The sequence below is a fragment of the Mesocricetus auratus genome, unplaced genomic scaffold, assembly GCF_017639785.1.
Source record: "Mesocricetus auratus isolate SY011 unplaced genomic scaffold, BCM_Maur_2.0 Super-Scaffold_6730, whole genome shotgun sequence".
NCBI classification, from domain to species: domain Eukaryota; kingdom Metazoa; phylum Chordata; class Mammalia; order Rodentia; family Cricetidae; genus Mesocricetus; species Mesocricetus auratus.
The window spans coordinates 17,155,496-17,171,213 of record NW_024429184.1 but is presented as its reverse complement, the minus strand read 5'-3'; the positions used below and the strand labels follow the sequence as shown (position 1 = coordinate 17,171,213).

The 15,718-nt window shown below is 49.8% G+C and overlaps 1 protein-coding gene and 1 long non-coding RNA gene across 2 annotated transcripts; one reads left to right on the top strand and one right to left on the bottom strand.

Annotated features, from left to right (window-relative positions):
• Positions 1-7,940: 7,940 nt before the first annotated feature.
• On the bottom strand, positions 7,941-12,400 carry Myorg (myogenesis regulating glycosidase (putative)). The gene has a single exon (XM_005078847.4). It carries the CDS (start codon positions 12,398-12,400, stop codon positions 10,250-10,252), a length of 2,151 nt encoding a protein of 716 aa, XP_005078904.1. The 3' UTR covers positions 7,941-10,249.
• Positions 12,401-12,622: 222 nt separating this feature from the next.
• Positions 12,623-14,115, top strand: LOC121137548. Its single transcript, XR_005874827.1, has 2 exons — positions 12,623-12,798; positions 13,160-14,115. It is a non-coding gene; the product is annotated as an uncharacterized LOC121137548 (long non-coding RNA).
• Positions 14,116-15,718: the final 1,603 nt, after the last annotated feature.

Sequence of the window (15,718 nt, the reverse complement as noted above, 5' to 3'; positions counted from 1 at the left end):
AAGGTAGTGGAGATGTCATATATGCTTAGTGTGTGAGCTAAGGCGATGGAGATGTCATATATGCTTAGTGTGTGACCTAAGGTAGTGGAGATGTCATATATGCTTAGTGTGTGACCTAAGGTAGTGGAGATGTCATATATGTTTAGTGTGTGACCTAAGGTAGTGGAGATGTCATATATGTTTAGTGTGTGACCTAAAGTAGTGGAGCTTTACACAATACTGTCTTTTCAGTATTAGGGATTCAAACCAGGACCTCACGTGTGCCGGCCAATGCTCTGCCACTGAGATACATCTCCAGCTCCCATTTTATTTTGTATTGGAAGAACAGTCTCACTAAATTGCCCAGGCTCACTGAAACCCAGGCAGGCTTTCATGTGTGATCTTTTTTTTTTTTTTTAATTAGAAACAAGCTTTTTAAAAAATATTTTATTTCTTTATTGTGTATACTGTCTTCTGCCTGCATGCCAGCAGAGGGCACCAGATCTCATTACCGATGGTTGTGAGCCACCATGTGGTTACTGGGAATTGAACTCAGGACCTCTGGAAGAACAGTCAGTGTTCTTTTTTTTCTTGGTTTTTCGAGACAGGGTTTCTCTGTATTGTTTTGGAGGCTGTCCTGGAACTTGCTCTGTAGACCAGGCTGGTCTCAAACTCACAGAGATCCATCTGCCTCTGCCTCCCAAGTGCTGGGATTAAAGGCGTGCGCCACCAACGCCCGGCCACAGTCAGTGTTCTTAACCACTGAGCCACCATCTCTCCAGCCCTCATGTGTGATCTTACTACCTCCTCCCAAGTAGCTAGGATTACAGACTTTTACCACTGGGACTGGCTCTTCTAGGAGTTTAAATTTTTATTTGGGCCTGTAATGCATTCTGAATTAATTTTTATGTGATAAGTAAGGATCCAACACTAATCATACTTTGTGAGTATCCTGCTGTCTTGGCACCAACTGTTTAAAAAAATGATTTTCGATGGACAGTGATGGCACACATCTTTAATCCCAGCACTAGGAGGCAGAGGCAGGCAGATTTCTGTGAGTTTAAGGCCAGCCTGTTCTACAGATCAAGTTCTAGGACAGACAGAGCTATTTAATAGAGAGACTCTGTTTAAAAATTGAAAAAGATTCCTTGGCGCCAGGCGGTGGTGGCGCATGCCTTTAATCCCAGCAGCCGGGAGGCAGAGGCAGGCGGATCTCTGTGAGTTCGAGACCAGCCTGGTCTACAAGAGTGAGTTCCAGGACAGCCTCTAAAGCCATAGAGAAACCCTGTCTCAAACACACACACGCACACACACACACACACACAGAAAAAAAAAAAAACGAAAGAAAAAGATTCCTTGGCAATGTATGTTCTAGTTACTGCTCAGCCCACTCTTCCATTTCATGACACTAAACTATTCTCTAAAAACGGAAAAAGAATAGATTTTTAATAATCCCACTTTCGGGGGGGCAGGGTATAGGCAGGCAGATGTCTGTTTGAGGCCAGCCTGATCTACAAAGTGAATTAGGGCCACACTGTGAGACCTTGTCTCAAAACAGATTTATTTTCATTGTTTTTATTTATTTATTTATTTATTTATTTATTTATTTATTTATTTATTTATTTTATGAGACAGGGTTTCTCTGTATTGTTTTGGAGGCTGTAGGTCCAGCCCAGCTTCGAACTCACAGAGATCCGCCTGTCTCTGCCTCCCGAGTGCTGGAATTAAAGGCTTTCGCCACCACCACCCGGCCATTGTTTTTATTTATATGTTAGTTTGTGTGGGTGCATGCCATGTGTATGCAGGATTAGCAGAGGCTATAAGAAGACATCAGGGTCCTTGGAGCTGGAATCACAAGCAGCTATGATCCATATGACAGGTCTGCTGGGAACCAAACCCCTTTTGGAAGAGTAGCAAGCACTTTTACATACTGAGCTATCACTCCAGACTTCTCTCCTCCACCCAAACTATTCTTTGAAAAAGAAAAAAAAAAGATGATTCCTGAACTGGAAGTGTAGTTCAGTGGTTGAATGTTTGCTTAGCATACAGGAGACCCAGTACCACACACACGGTTTGAGCATAAATGTGAGGGTTTATTTCTGGGTTTTCAAACTCATTCCATTAAATTCATCCCATTGAAATGTATTTTTTCCTTATTTTTAAAGCTGTATCTATTGGGTTTTGTCCATGTGTGCACCTGAGCATCATGTGAGCACTTAGTACCTTTAGAGGGCAGAAGGGGGCGCCATATCCTGGAACTGGAGTGACAGATGGTTGTGAGCCATCATGTGGGTACTGGGAACTGAGCCCAGGTCTTCTGGAAGATCAGCTGGTGCTCTGAGTCACCGAATCACCACCCTAGGACCTCGTTTTTCAATTTTTAAAAAAGGCGGGTGCATGCATGCGCGCGTGCGTGCGTGTGTGCCTGCGTGCATCTGTGTGGTTCAGGGTGGGGATGGGGGATTACACATGTACCACAGTGCACAAGGAGGTCAGAGGACAACTTTGGGAGTCAGTGCTCTCCCTCCACCTTCATGTGGGTTCTGGGGATTGAACTCAGGCTTGCACAGCACACACTCGCCCCACCAGATGACAGCTCACCATCCCTAGGTTATAGGTCTATCTGATTTGTTTTGTTTTGTTTTTACCTAGACAGGATGTAGCTGTCTAGAAAGTTATGTAGCTCTGGCTGTTATGGAACTCACTATTTAGATCAGAGATCTACCTACCTCTGCCTCCCTAGTGCTGGGATTAAAGGCATGGGCCATTACACCTGACAATATAGGTCTATTTTAATGCTGGTGGCACATTATCTTTATTATTTTAAAATTTTATTTCATGTGTTATGCATACAATGTTCTGTCTGCATGCATGCCTACACACCAGAAGAGGGCACCAGATCTCATTATAGTTGGTTGTGAGCCACCATGGGGTTGCTGGGAATTGAACTCAGGACCTTTGGGAGAACAGTCAATGCTCTTAACCTCTAAGCCATCTCTCCAACCCCCATTATCTTTATTATTATAGGTAATAGTATAAAATTGAAAAGTGTGAGTCTTTCAACTTTGTTCTCTTTCAAGATTGTCCTGGCTATTCTGGCCCCTTAGGTTTCCTTGTGAATTTTATCTATTTATTCACTTTTGATACAGGGTATCACTTTGCAGCTCTGGCTGTTCTGGAACTCACTAGGTTGGCCTTGACCTCACAGAGATCCACTTGTCTCTGCCTCTCAAGTACTGGGTGAGGTGTATGCAACCACACCTGGCTCACTATGAATTTTATTTCGGCTTGTTGATTTCCACAGAGAATTAAGCTGGGATTTTGGTAGGTATTATACTGAATCTGTAGGCTAATAGAGTATTACCATTTTCACAGTAGTATACATTACAATTTATGGTCATGTTTTCATTTCTATGTTATCTTTCATGACTTTCAACAGCAGGCTTAGACAGATAGTTTCCAATGTATAGCCTTACATTTCTTTTGCTTATTCCTTTAAAATATGTTCAGTCTTTAAAATATTAAGTCTTAACAATATTAAGACTAGGGCTGGAGAGATGACTCACTGGTTAAGAGCACTGGCTGCTCTTCCAGAGGACCTGAGTTCAATTCCCAGCAGCCACATGGTGGTTCACAACCATCTGTAATGAGATCTGGTGCCCTCTTCTGGTGTGCAGGGATACATACAGACAGAACCCTGTATACATAATAAATAAATAAAATTTTAAAATATTAAGACTTAAAATATTTTAAATCAGATACAGAGGCTCATGACTCTAATACCAGCACTTGGAAGGCTGAGGCAGAATTACTTCAATTTCAAGGCTAACACAGACTGAATAGTGAGTTTGAGGTCAGCTTGTGGCACAGTACGAGGACCTGACTTTAAAAATAGTCAGCTGCCAGGTGGTGGTGGCGCAAGCCTTTAATCCCAGCACTCGGGAGGCAGAGGCAGGCGGATCTTTGTGAGTTCGAGGCCGGGCTGGATTGACAGCCTCCAAAACAATACAGAGAAACCCTGTCTGGTAAAAACCGAAAAAAAGCCAGGCGTTGGTGGCGCACGCCTTTAATCCCAGCACTCGGGAGGCAGAGGCAGGCGGATCTCTGTGAGTTCGAGACCAGCCTGGACTACCAAGCCAGTTCCAGGACAGCCTCCAAAGCCACAGAGAAACCCTGTCTCGAAAAACCAAAAATAAAAAATAAAAAAATAAAAATTAAAAAAATTAAAAATAGTCAACTGTGACAAGTAGCAGTGCCACACACCCTTAATCCCAGCACTCAGGAGGCAGAGGCAGGCGGATCTCTGTGAGTTCAAGGCTAGCCTGGTCTACAAAGCTACACAGAGGTACCCTGTCTCAGAAAAAAAATAATCAATGTATTGACGGTGGAGGCAGGGCAATAAGGAGTGGGAGTTAGGTCAAAGCCATTCTGTAGTGCATCTGAGACCTGTCTGGGCTGCATGAGACTGTGTTTGAGACAGAGTAATGTCTGGAAAATGTAGGGCCTAGGCAGAATCATCCCTAGTAAGGGTTAGGGCACAAATTAGTGAGGCTCCTAACAGCAGACTTTAAACATAGTAGGATGGACCAGGAGGTGGTGACCACACCTTTAACCCCAGCACTCAGGAGACAGAGTCAGGTGGATCTCTGTGAGTCCAGGGCCACAGAGAGAGTTTTGGGACAGCCAAAGCTATACAGAGAAACCCTGTCTTGAAAAATCAACCAAACAACCAACCAACCAACCAACCAACCAACCAACCAAACCAAACCAAAAAACACCTTAGTAGGACGAAAAAGCTAATCATGGGCCCTGGAAAGGGAAGAGGAAGTGAACGGAAAGGGAAGAGGAAGTGAACGGAAAGGGAAGAGGAAGTGTACGTCCTAAGTGAAACAGACTAAATCCTCTGGACCGGAGCAAACCGAACCATCTAGGATCTGGTCCATAGAGACTGTGAGGGTTAGAAAGTGACCATCATCTCTTTTCATATCTCAAGCACAGAGAACGCTCATGGAGTGACACGCCTTTTCTCGGGGCCTGCAGGGTGGACATCTGCTAGGTGACTGGATAAATACCTCGGCAGTGGACGGTAGCCTCCCTCCTTGATTTTAGAAGTGGTTTCACCTATCACAGGGCAGAGAGGTGGGCAAGCTTCAATGTCTTCTTCAATTTGGTGCCTTCCAAAGTCCAGATCTGCTGCTCCTGAAGCTTTCCCCGATGACCACCCATCCTACTTCCTGCCAGTGTTCCTCAATCCCATCTCTACCCAGGGTGAAGCAGCAACTGATGACTTAACCCTACAAGGAAGGCAGGCATAAGTTTCCTTTCCTAGGAAATCAAATGCCTTGATCATGAGAACAATGACTTATGTCTCCACAGAAGGCCCAGTTTGCTGAATTGAAGACCTTAAGGAATGACACATAATAGAAATTTTTGTGCAGGTGTGGGGACCATGCATGGCATAGCCCTCACGTCGACCAGGCTGAACTCTTCAGTCATCTTAGCGTATGGTCTGACCCAATTTCTTACTAACTCGAGGGCTGGAGGGTGGTGCTGGCTTCCTCCTGCTGCCCCCATGAGGCCGTGATGTAGGTGTGGTCAGAACTCAGACTATAACCCTCATTGCACTCGCTGTTGTGTAAGCTGGAGTACAAGGGCATAATTTTCCGTTCCCTCTAGACTGGCACACCCAGGGACAGGGCCTCCCCTGAGGGTTCCCACATCTCCTCCAATGCCCCTTAGGGCTTCCTACCCAAAGCTGAATAGCTCCCCTCTTATCAAGCTGCTGGAAAGATCCCTGGGCTCCCTGAAGTAAATGATTAGCTTCAAGATTAAAAAACAGGCTGTGCCTGGGAGCTAGGGTGTACCCTGTGGGGGTTGTCGGCAGAAACCCTTGGAGCCAAACAATGGAAGGAAAGGAAACCACCCAGTGGCCACTGCATTTTCCTTCAAGGCTAAGTCTGAGCAGACCTCTCCTGGCAAGGGTCAGCTGTACAGTTGTTCCCAGGATAGGAGGCAGTGTTTCTTTTTTTTTTTTTGGTTTTACGAGTACGAGACAGGGTTTCTCTGTTTTGGAGGCTGTCGGTCCAGCCTGGACTCGAACTCACAGAGATCCACCTGCCTCTGCCTCCCGAGTGCTGGGATTAAAGGTGTGCGCCACCAACGCCCGGCTGGAGGCAGTGTTTCTTTTTTTTTTTTTAATATTTTATTTATTTATTATGTATACAATCTTATGCATGCCAGTAGAGGGCACCAGATCTCATTCAAGGTGGTTGTGAGCCACCATGTGGTTGCTGGGAATTGAACTCAGGACCTCTGGAAGAACAGTCAGTGCTCTTAACCGCTGAGCCATCTCTCCAGCCCAGAGGCAGTGTTTTTTTTTTTTTTTTTTTTTTTTTTTTGGTTTTTCGAGACAGGGTTTCTCTGTGGCTTTGGAGGTTGTCCTGGAACTCGCTTGGTAGTCCAGGCTGGTCTCGAACTCACAAAGATGCACCTGCCTCTGCCTCCCGAGTGCTGGGATTAAAGGCGTGCGCCACCAACGCCCGGCTGAGGCAGTGTTTCTTAAATGCTTTCCCATGTGCCTGAGTGCAGGGGTGAAACAGGCATCAGAAGGACCAGATCTTCGAAGACCTGAGCACCAATCACAGCTTGGATCACCCACCGATCCCACAAGGGACATGACTGAACTTCTGGATAGCTCCCCTTGACTCTTGTGTGGGTTGGACAAGATCAGACCTGTTCAGGGTGGTGTGGCTGTAGGAGCTGTGTGGGTTGGATTTGAAGTCTATCAATGAAATGTGGCTGATAAGGTCTGAAGTAGAGAATGTCGCTAGGTCAGATTCTAGGGATCCTGGCAAATCTGACTCCAAAACAGAGAAACAGTGAAAAGCAGGAAAGGAATTTCAGTTAGCATGACGTACTAGGAAGACAAAGGGGGCAATGTCGTCAGATCTGGCCTTAGAGGCACTCACAGTAGCTTCCAGATTCCGTAGAAAAGGGACAGAATCCAGACCAAGAGTTCGACTGTGGCCTGGTTGATCATTATCTCAGGGTTGGTCTGGCAGGCCTTGTTCAGTTGCCTCCCGGGTAGGGGCAGTTTTGATCCTTATCACAGATGTTTTTCTGGGGGCTCTGTTCCTGGAATCCACCAGATGGTAAGAGAATGGCTTGGTGCAAAGGAAACAGGTGCAAAATCGAGGCTGCATACCAAGCTTTTGTTCTGCTTTTTAGTTAACTCATTGTGCACCTGGAGGGCCAAGTGGAGAATCAGTGCTTTTAGCAAATCGCCCTTTAAGTCTTTGTTGAACAGTGGCCAGAGGATGGAGAGGTCTGTCAGTCTCTCCCTGGATTCGGGGAAAGAGAAGGGTCCTGGGTGCTTGTTGAGGAGAACTAGCAGAATGCTTACAAGAATCAGATACACTTCACTCAGTAATGGGGGGACGGCAGCCAAAATTCTCTTAGAAACCTGCTTGGCTAAAGCTTAACCCATTCCTAACCCATCCTGAAGCCCCTTCAGTGGCCATTCGGGTCCTCCCGTTACCTCCAGAGAAAAGGGTTCCAGATTGCTGTATACCGTCCCCATTAACACATACACAACAGCCTAGGAGCAGGGAACGCAAGGCTGCTGGAGGCCTTCTGGAGCAACGTTAGGCTTGCCACATCCAATGTACAGGAAAAGACAAATTTGGACTGCACAAGAGGTACTGGTAGGGAGGGAGGACAGGACAAGGCCAGAAGGGGCTGGAAAGATGGTTCAGCAGTTAAGAACATTTGTTGCTCTTACAGAGAACCTGGGTTCTATTCCCAGCACCCACATGATGGCTCACAACTATCCACTGCCCCTTTCTGATCTCCACAAGCACCAGGCATGCATGTACACACAGGCAAAGCACTCATATGCATAAAATGAGTGAGTCTTTCAAAAATCCCAGAGCCCTTGTTTTTAAGCAAGAAAACACAAATGCTACAACAGCTATCTTTTATTGAGCACCTACTTTGTGCCAGGTACTTTCCATATATCTGTGCTCATTATTAAAATTACCTTGGAGGTAGGCATCATCACTTTTACATAGAAAAAAAAACTGAGGCTCAGTGGGGTTAAGCGGCTTACTCAAGGTTACCCAGATGATTGACAAATGAAGACTGAGGATATAGCTCACGGGAGGAGTGCTTGCTTAGTATGCTTGGGGCCCTGGGTTCTATCTTCAACACTGCCAGCAAAAGAATTGGCACTGTAGACTGGCATCTGTGGCAACCCTGCAGCTTGGCGCTTTTCACCCAGAGAGAGTGAAGGGTTTGTTGTGAGAGTCACTGAGGGAAACTGAGCTCTACCTCGCCCACGTCTCTGGCAAGCCGCTCCACCAGCCATAGTCTGAGTCAGGAAAAACTCACCCTGGCTGGAGCTGATCACAACAGAATTCCGCCGGGCGTTGGTGGCGCACACCTTTAATCCCAGCACTCGGGAGGCAGAGGCAGGCGGATCTCTGTGAGTTCAAGGCCAGGCTGGACCGATAGCCTCCAAAACAATACAGAGAAACCCTGTCTGGTAAAAACCAAAAAAAAAAAAAAACCCAAAAATCAAAAAACAAAAAACCAAAAAAAAAAAAAAAAAAGCCAACAGGAGAATTCCTGAGATGAAAGGCCTCCTCGGACACATGTGTTGGCAGGTATCAGTGTGTAATGTCACTCATGTGCCAAACACATCACTGCTGGGATGAGAATATGGTTCCCTTTTAGGTCACACTTGAGCATGTGTGCTAAGTAATCTTAAAGGGCTACAGTGCTCTCCTCTTACAATATGACCTTGGGATAAAACTCAGGTTGTCAGGCTTGCCAGGAAGGAAATTCCTCCTCGGTCCAGCTCTAGGGTTTTGAACTTTTTTGTTGTTGTTGTTTTGGTTTTTTGAGACAGGGTTTCTCTGTGGCTTTGGAGGCTGTCCTGGAACTAGCTTTTGTAGATCAGGCTGGTCTCGAACTCACAGAGATCGTCCTGCCTCTGCCTCCCTGCTGCTGGGATTAAAGGAGTGCGCCACCACTGCCCGGCGGTTTTGAACTCTTACCCTGGTGCTGCCAACCTCCTGGGAAAAGCACCTGGGAAGGACTAGCTCAACAGCCGAAGCCTTGAGTTTGCTCCTGCATCTGCCTCCTCTAGGCTAGTCCAGCCTCAGGGATAGTCTGTTCATTCTGTGGATTCAGAGACCATGGCGGGCACCTCTCTCTCTCTCTCTCTCTCTCCTCTCCTCTCTCCTCTCTCTCTCAGATACAAGTATGTACACACACACACACACACACACACACACACACATACACACACTGACACAGGTTCTTGAATTAAGGCAGAGTCCAGCCTGCATGGCCCTGCAAGTCTGCCCACTAGGCACTTGTGGCCCAGGACTGGGTCCAAGGTTGAATCTGGTGTACACACCGATACGTTAGTGCAGTGTTAGGAGTCTCCTCACAGACAATTAGTCCAGGCTGAGCCCAGCTCTCCTACTGCCTGGGAAGAGCTTTTGCTCCCTTGTCAGCTGGCCAAACCAAACATCTGGATCTTTTCTTCCCCAGATGGAATAGGATCAGGTCAATTACTGTTCAGGTGTGCTGGGAACCTGAGGGCCTAGCTGCTGTCACCAAGGGTACTCTTTCTTTCTTTCCTTCTTTCTTTCTTTCCTTCTTTCTTTCTTTCTTTCTTTCTTTCTTTCTTTCTTCCTTCCTTCCTTTCTTTTTTCTCAAGACAGGGTTTCTCTGTGTAGCCCTGGCTGTCCTGGAACTCACTCTGTAGGCCAGAATGGCCTTGAACTCAGAGATCCGCCTGCCTCTGCCTCCTAAGTGCTGGGACTAAATAACATGGTAGAAAACTGTTTGGGAACTTTTGGAGAATCGGTTCCTCACCTTAGAGGACAAAGATGGCTACAAAGGCCGGGGGAGAAGAGATGTCTCTGTGTGCTTTTAAAAATCAGACCCTGTATAACAGAAAGAACAGACTTGTCCTGAGTTCCCGGCCCTCCAACCCAGGGAAGAGGTTTGTGAAGACTGGGGAGAATGTCCGGGATGGGGGTGAGGGTGGGGCACTGTTAGGACTGTGCTCGGGGCCAGGAGGTGGTATCCGTACTTCCCTTCCAGGTTTCACCTACAGCCGTTGGCTGGAGCACTTTTTAGTCAGTTCCCGTTTCCTAGGCGATACAGAGGAGGGGACTTCCTGAGGGTGTGATAAAGGATTAAAACTCTGCATGAAGGCTGGGGTTAGGACTGTCGGATTCCTAGGTCTAAAAGTGGGTCAGGACGCCCAGGTGAAATAGGCGACCTCATCCAGGTCGACAGGGTAGTCCGTGAGCAGGACCGGCGTCTTGTCAAAAAGTTCACCCTTGTAGCTGCGCCACTTGCCGGCAGGCAAATAGACATCGCGCTCCTGCTTACCAGGCTCCAGCACCGGCGCCACCAGCAGCGTATCCCCGATGAGGAACTGCGAGTCGATGCGGTGAGCCGTTTCATCCCCCGGTGCGATCCACCACAGGGGGCGCACGATGGGGTCGCCAGTGTCGGTGACCTCACCAGCGAGCTCAAGCAGCAGTGGCGCCACTAGCGAGGCGCGCAGGGCGGCGAACTTGTGTGCGATGGCTACCACTTCTGCGTCGTACTGCCAGGGCGGGATTGAAAACTGCATGGCAGGCATGAAGGCCGCAACCTCCAGCCAGCGCACGTAGAGCTCGCGCTCCGGCCCCGGCCCATCTTGGCGGCCGACTGTGCGCTCTGGCACCGCGTTGCCACCCACCATATCGGGCAGGATGAACGGATAGCCCAGCATACTGACCGTGAGCACAGCAGGGATGAGAGAGCGCAGTCCCAGATCGTAGCCCCATACCGAGTCGCGGTCCACCAGGCGGAAGAAGCAGGAGATGTTCTGTGACTGGTACCCGACACGGACCTCGGCCAGCGAGAAGAAGGGCAGCGCCATCTCGGTGTAACGCCGGCTCCACACACTGGGGTCGGACAGAGGCCTGTAGGTGCTGAAGTCCCGGGGCAGGTAGCTGACCTCACCAGCGTCGAACTTAAAGGAGGCCACGTTGTAGCGTGAGCGCAGGCGCCGTAGCTGTCCCTGGAACCAGTCTCGGGCCTCTGGGCGCGTGAAGTCCAGCACCGCGCCAATGCCGTTCCACCAGCGCACCAGCGCGGGCAGCCGGCCCGTGGGCTCGCGCACGAACAGCTCACGCTCCACGCCCTCGCCGAAGCGCGACGAGTTGTAGTTGACAAACGGATGCACCCAGAGTGTGACGCGGAAGCCAGCCTCTCGCAGGCTGCGGAACATGTCAGTGGCATTGGGGAACTTGCCCTCGTCGAAATCGAAGTCGCCATAGGCAGGTGTGTACATGTCGTCGATTTCCAGGTGGCTGCTGTTGAAGCGGTGCTGGCGGATCTGCTGGGCGAACTGCAGCACCTTGTTCTGGTCCACGGCGCGCCCATAGAGCGCCCACGTGGACCAAATGGGGTCTCTGAAGGCCTCTGATGCTGGTACCCTGGATGGCTTGTTGAAGTAACGCCGAACCATGTACTTGTGGATGGAGGTAACATCTGAGCCCACGCACACGCGATAGCTGAGTTCCGGCGCTGCGGTTCCGCCAGCAGGTGGCTTGTAAGATGTGTCGTGGTAGCGAGCCTGCAGCCGCATAGAACGCTCAGTGCTGTTCCAGCCCAGGTGGAAGGGCACTGAATCATTGACTTTGATGGCGGCCGCGCGTGAAGAGAGCCAGTAGCGCTCGAGGATGCCCCCGAATGCCGCATCAGAAGAGTAGACGTCGCTCGTGACAAATGGCTGCGGCTCCTGCTGGCCATCCAGGCGGATAGGCCAGTGTTGCGTCCTCATCTCTGCGCCGCCATACCAGTGCGCCGCAGCATCTCCCAGAAACATGGCGTGCTCCACGGCACGCCCGGGTGCAGTTTCCTCCCAGCGCACGCGGTAGCACATGACAGTGTCCTTGGGTCGCACAGTCTGGATGAAGAAGTGCAACGGGCGCCCATCGGCTGTTCGGGAGCAGCCAAGTAGGGAACCCTCACGGCTGCAGGAGTCAAGGTCCAGAGCACCCGAACGGAAGGCCAAGCGGAAGACTTGCTCACCTTTCTGGTTCCGGATGGAGAAGCCGCCACGGTTCAGGTCCAGCAGCTCTGCGCGCAAGCGTTCGGCTTTGCGCAGCGAGGCGCTGTAGTAGCACCAGGCCACAACTGCGGCCAGCACCAGCATCAGTCCCAATACCGCCGAGCCCAGCAGAGGCCTCAGATCTTTGGAGGGCTTGGGCTTGGCAGGTGAAAAATTGTCAGGCAGGAAAGTGTACATGGTTGCTGCTGGGATGGCTTTGAGGTTTTTGGCGCCTGCTTTGCTACCAGATCGGTGTCGGGGGTACACCTGGCTCTTCTCCCGAAGGTTCTGGGGCATTAGTCCCCAGCTAAGGAAGGGACCACCACACCAAGTCCATCTGAATATGGCCTGCAAAGGGGACAGAAAGGACACTGAGCTTTCTCTCCCACGGTATTTCCATTTCTGCAGCCTAGAAGCGAGGCCCCAGAGCTTGACAAATGGCAAAGGCAGGCTCTTGTCCGGGACAATCGGTGTCTTGCCCTCCTTTCTCCCGGGCCCCACTGCTTGCCAAGCTGGTGAGAACTCTGTGAATGGAAAGAACCATGTGAATGCGAGAGCATGCTTCCGCCCTTTCCCAGTGGAAAAACAAACCCGAGAAGCAAGGCACTGTCCAGGACCGCAGCATAAGCGGAGGCCCCCGGAGGAGGAGAAGCTCTGGTTAAAAGAGGGACCACTCCACCACATGTAAGGCCATGGTAAGCAAGGCGAGTGGTCCAGCCAGTTCCTTGAGACCTTTAACAGGGCAGTCAGTAGCTGGCTTCCCGGCCTCTAGAGAGTCAAGGACAAGAGGGAAAGGTCACCTCAGTCATGGAACTTGATCCTGAGTCCAACTAGGCAGCTATGTGGAAATTAAAGACAGCGCGGAAAGCCGCGTTCAGTCTCGGAGACTGGTTTTGAGGGCAGCAGTACGAGGGTCCAACACTAGTGCTGGGGCCGGAGCTGGGTGAAGAATCTTGCTTCTCTGCTCTCTCCCTTTGCCCCAAAGGCTCCCTGGTTCTAAACCACTAACCATCAAGTAAATCCATTTCTCTGCTCTTCTTTCTTGTCTGCTCCCAGGAGAGAAGCTGTGAGCCTTGCAGTCAAAGCCCCAGACACGATATGGCTCCAGCTGCATTTCTATGCAGCCCAGATAAGTGGCCCTGACTTTGTGATTGTCCTGCTCTAACCTCTGGAAAGCTGGCATTGCAAACATACAAACACACACAACCACATCTGACCTCAGCTCCTTTTCTGATTCCAATTCTGGCCAGGCCTGTCTCAAGACAACCAAGTTCATTCCCTAACCCAAACCCTCAAGTCACCTGCTTTGGTAGATTTCAGTCATCTAGCCTGATAACCTCTCCTCAGCTCACCAGGGAACAGATGCCCAGCACCACACATATAAATGTTCACACAAGGTATGATGAACGTTGAAATATGTCTGAAAACTTAGGCTTGGTGGAAAGTTTGTTTCAACCTTCTGCTAAAAGCCAGTAACTCCTCCTGTCTCAACCCTCAGGGGCAGAGTCCAACAAAGAAACAGCACCTGCCACAGGCAAACACAGGCAGACACACTGCCAGTCAGTGGGTTTCCTAACTCCTGGGGGAAGGGGGGAAGACAACACACACACACACACACACACACACACACACACACACGACTGACAGATGGTAATTAGTTGCTTCCCAGATGCCAGTGTCTGTCTGTCTGTCTGTCTGTCTGTCTCCAGTGACTTCTAAGGTGAAAAGCTACTCACTCAGGCTCTTCTACTTGTCCAGCTCTTCCATGCAGAATCTGTCAAGAATGCCAGGTGTGGAGGCTGGAGAGATGGCTCAGCAGTTAAGCGCACTTAACTTCCAGAGGACCTGGGGTTCGAATCCTAACACCCACATGGCTGCTCACAACTGTCTGTAACCCCAGTCCCAGGGGATCCATAGCCCCTTTCTGGCTTCTGCAGACACCAGGCACATATATGGTGTACAGCCACTCAGGCAAATATCCATACACATAAAATAAACATAAATGAATCTTAGAAAAAAGGAAGTGAGATGTAGATCAGAATTTTGGTCCTAGAATACAATACTTAGCATCATTCTTTTATCTTTGTTTGTTTGTTTGTTTGAGACAGGGTTTCCCTGTGTAACAGCCCTGGATGTTCTGGAACTCTCTTTGTAGACTAGGTTGGCCTTTGAAGTCTGCCTGCCTCTGCCTCTGCTAGGATTACCATTTTTATCCCTCCCTACAACTTCAATCTCCCCAGTTACTGCCCAACCCTAGTCTGGAATAATAGCCTCTTATTTCTTCTCTATCTACACATTGAGAGTTGCTCTAGCCTCTGTAGGTAGCAGTGTCTTTTGCTGATACCCTCTCGCAAAGCTAAGTGGAACCCAAAGAAGGCTGTGGGGGCCACGCCTGACTATTGTACACTTTTGTCATTTATTCAACAGCCAAGGCTACATTCTGGGCACTAAGGGGTTAAAAGGAGAGGGTCAGGTTCTAAATGGGAAAGACCCATTTGCATACTAAGTTGGCCTTATGGCCTCTAGGGGCCTGGAAAGCTCACTTTGATTGTCTCAAAAGCTCTTTCACCACTTGGGTGTCAAGAACCAATTTTTGGAATTATTAGGTTCTTTGATGAAGGACAGGAGCCCACAGAGTTAAGCACCCACTTTGTTGGGGCCTCACTGTGTTCTTCCAAAGGAACCCACAGCATCCAGCACCAACAACACTGTGAGCTGTTGTGACCCTTTCACAGATGGGCAAACAGGGCTTGTCAGCAGGCACCCGATTAGCGAGTTTCCTGGGATCCGAAATTTCGCCTCCACCTTCCATAATGGGAGGTGGGTGTGGACCCGTGGGGCCCGTCTTTTCAAGGGCTGTCGCAGCTTCTGCTTGCCGCAGGCAGATCAGGAAGGTTTTAGGGGTGCGAAAGGGGCAATTTAATGGCATCTGGTATTGCAGCTGTGGGGAAGGAACTCTGTGGCTCCACTCTTAGTGGCGTTCAAGACCCCGTAATCTGTGGCGCCTACCATCTGGCCAAACACTAGGCTAAAGCTAGCGTGTGGGATCGGCCTTCCTATAGGCTCAGCCTAGGAAGCCTCTTCCCGCTGGCTTCTTACTCAACCTCAGTCTTGGTCGCCAGCCCCTAGCCTACAGTTTAAGGGCGAGGGCCCAGATCAGCCCACCTGAACCACTTAAGGCAGAGTCCTTTGTCGGACACAGTGGAAATGTCAAAGGCAATTCGATCCTGCCCATCTCCCTCCCCTGCTCAGGGACAGGATCCGCGAAGATCAAGTGACAGAGCCAACACCGCCTGGAATACTTGACACCCACCCTTGGTGCCACACCCGACGCGGCCCAAAGGGGCAGAAGAAGGTCAAGGGATCCGTCGCCGCCTGGGACCCTCTGGCCTAAAGGGGCTCAGGTGTCCAGGCTCGCTCTACCAACGAAAGTTCAGAAACTGCGCTCTTAGCAGCTCAACACCCCTCGGCCTGAAAGGCCTCCTACTGGGCTCACTCACCGCAGTGACCACCACGCGAAAGAAGGGAAGAAGGGATCTTCTGGCAGATTCTCTTTCCACGCTAACAGAAGTTGAGCAGCCACAGCCCCGGCGGGTTGCTGCCAGGCTAGGCACA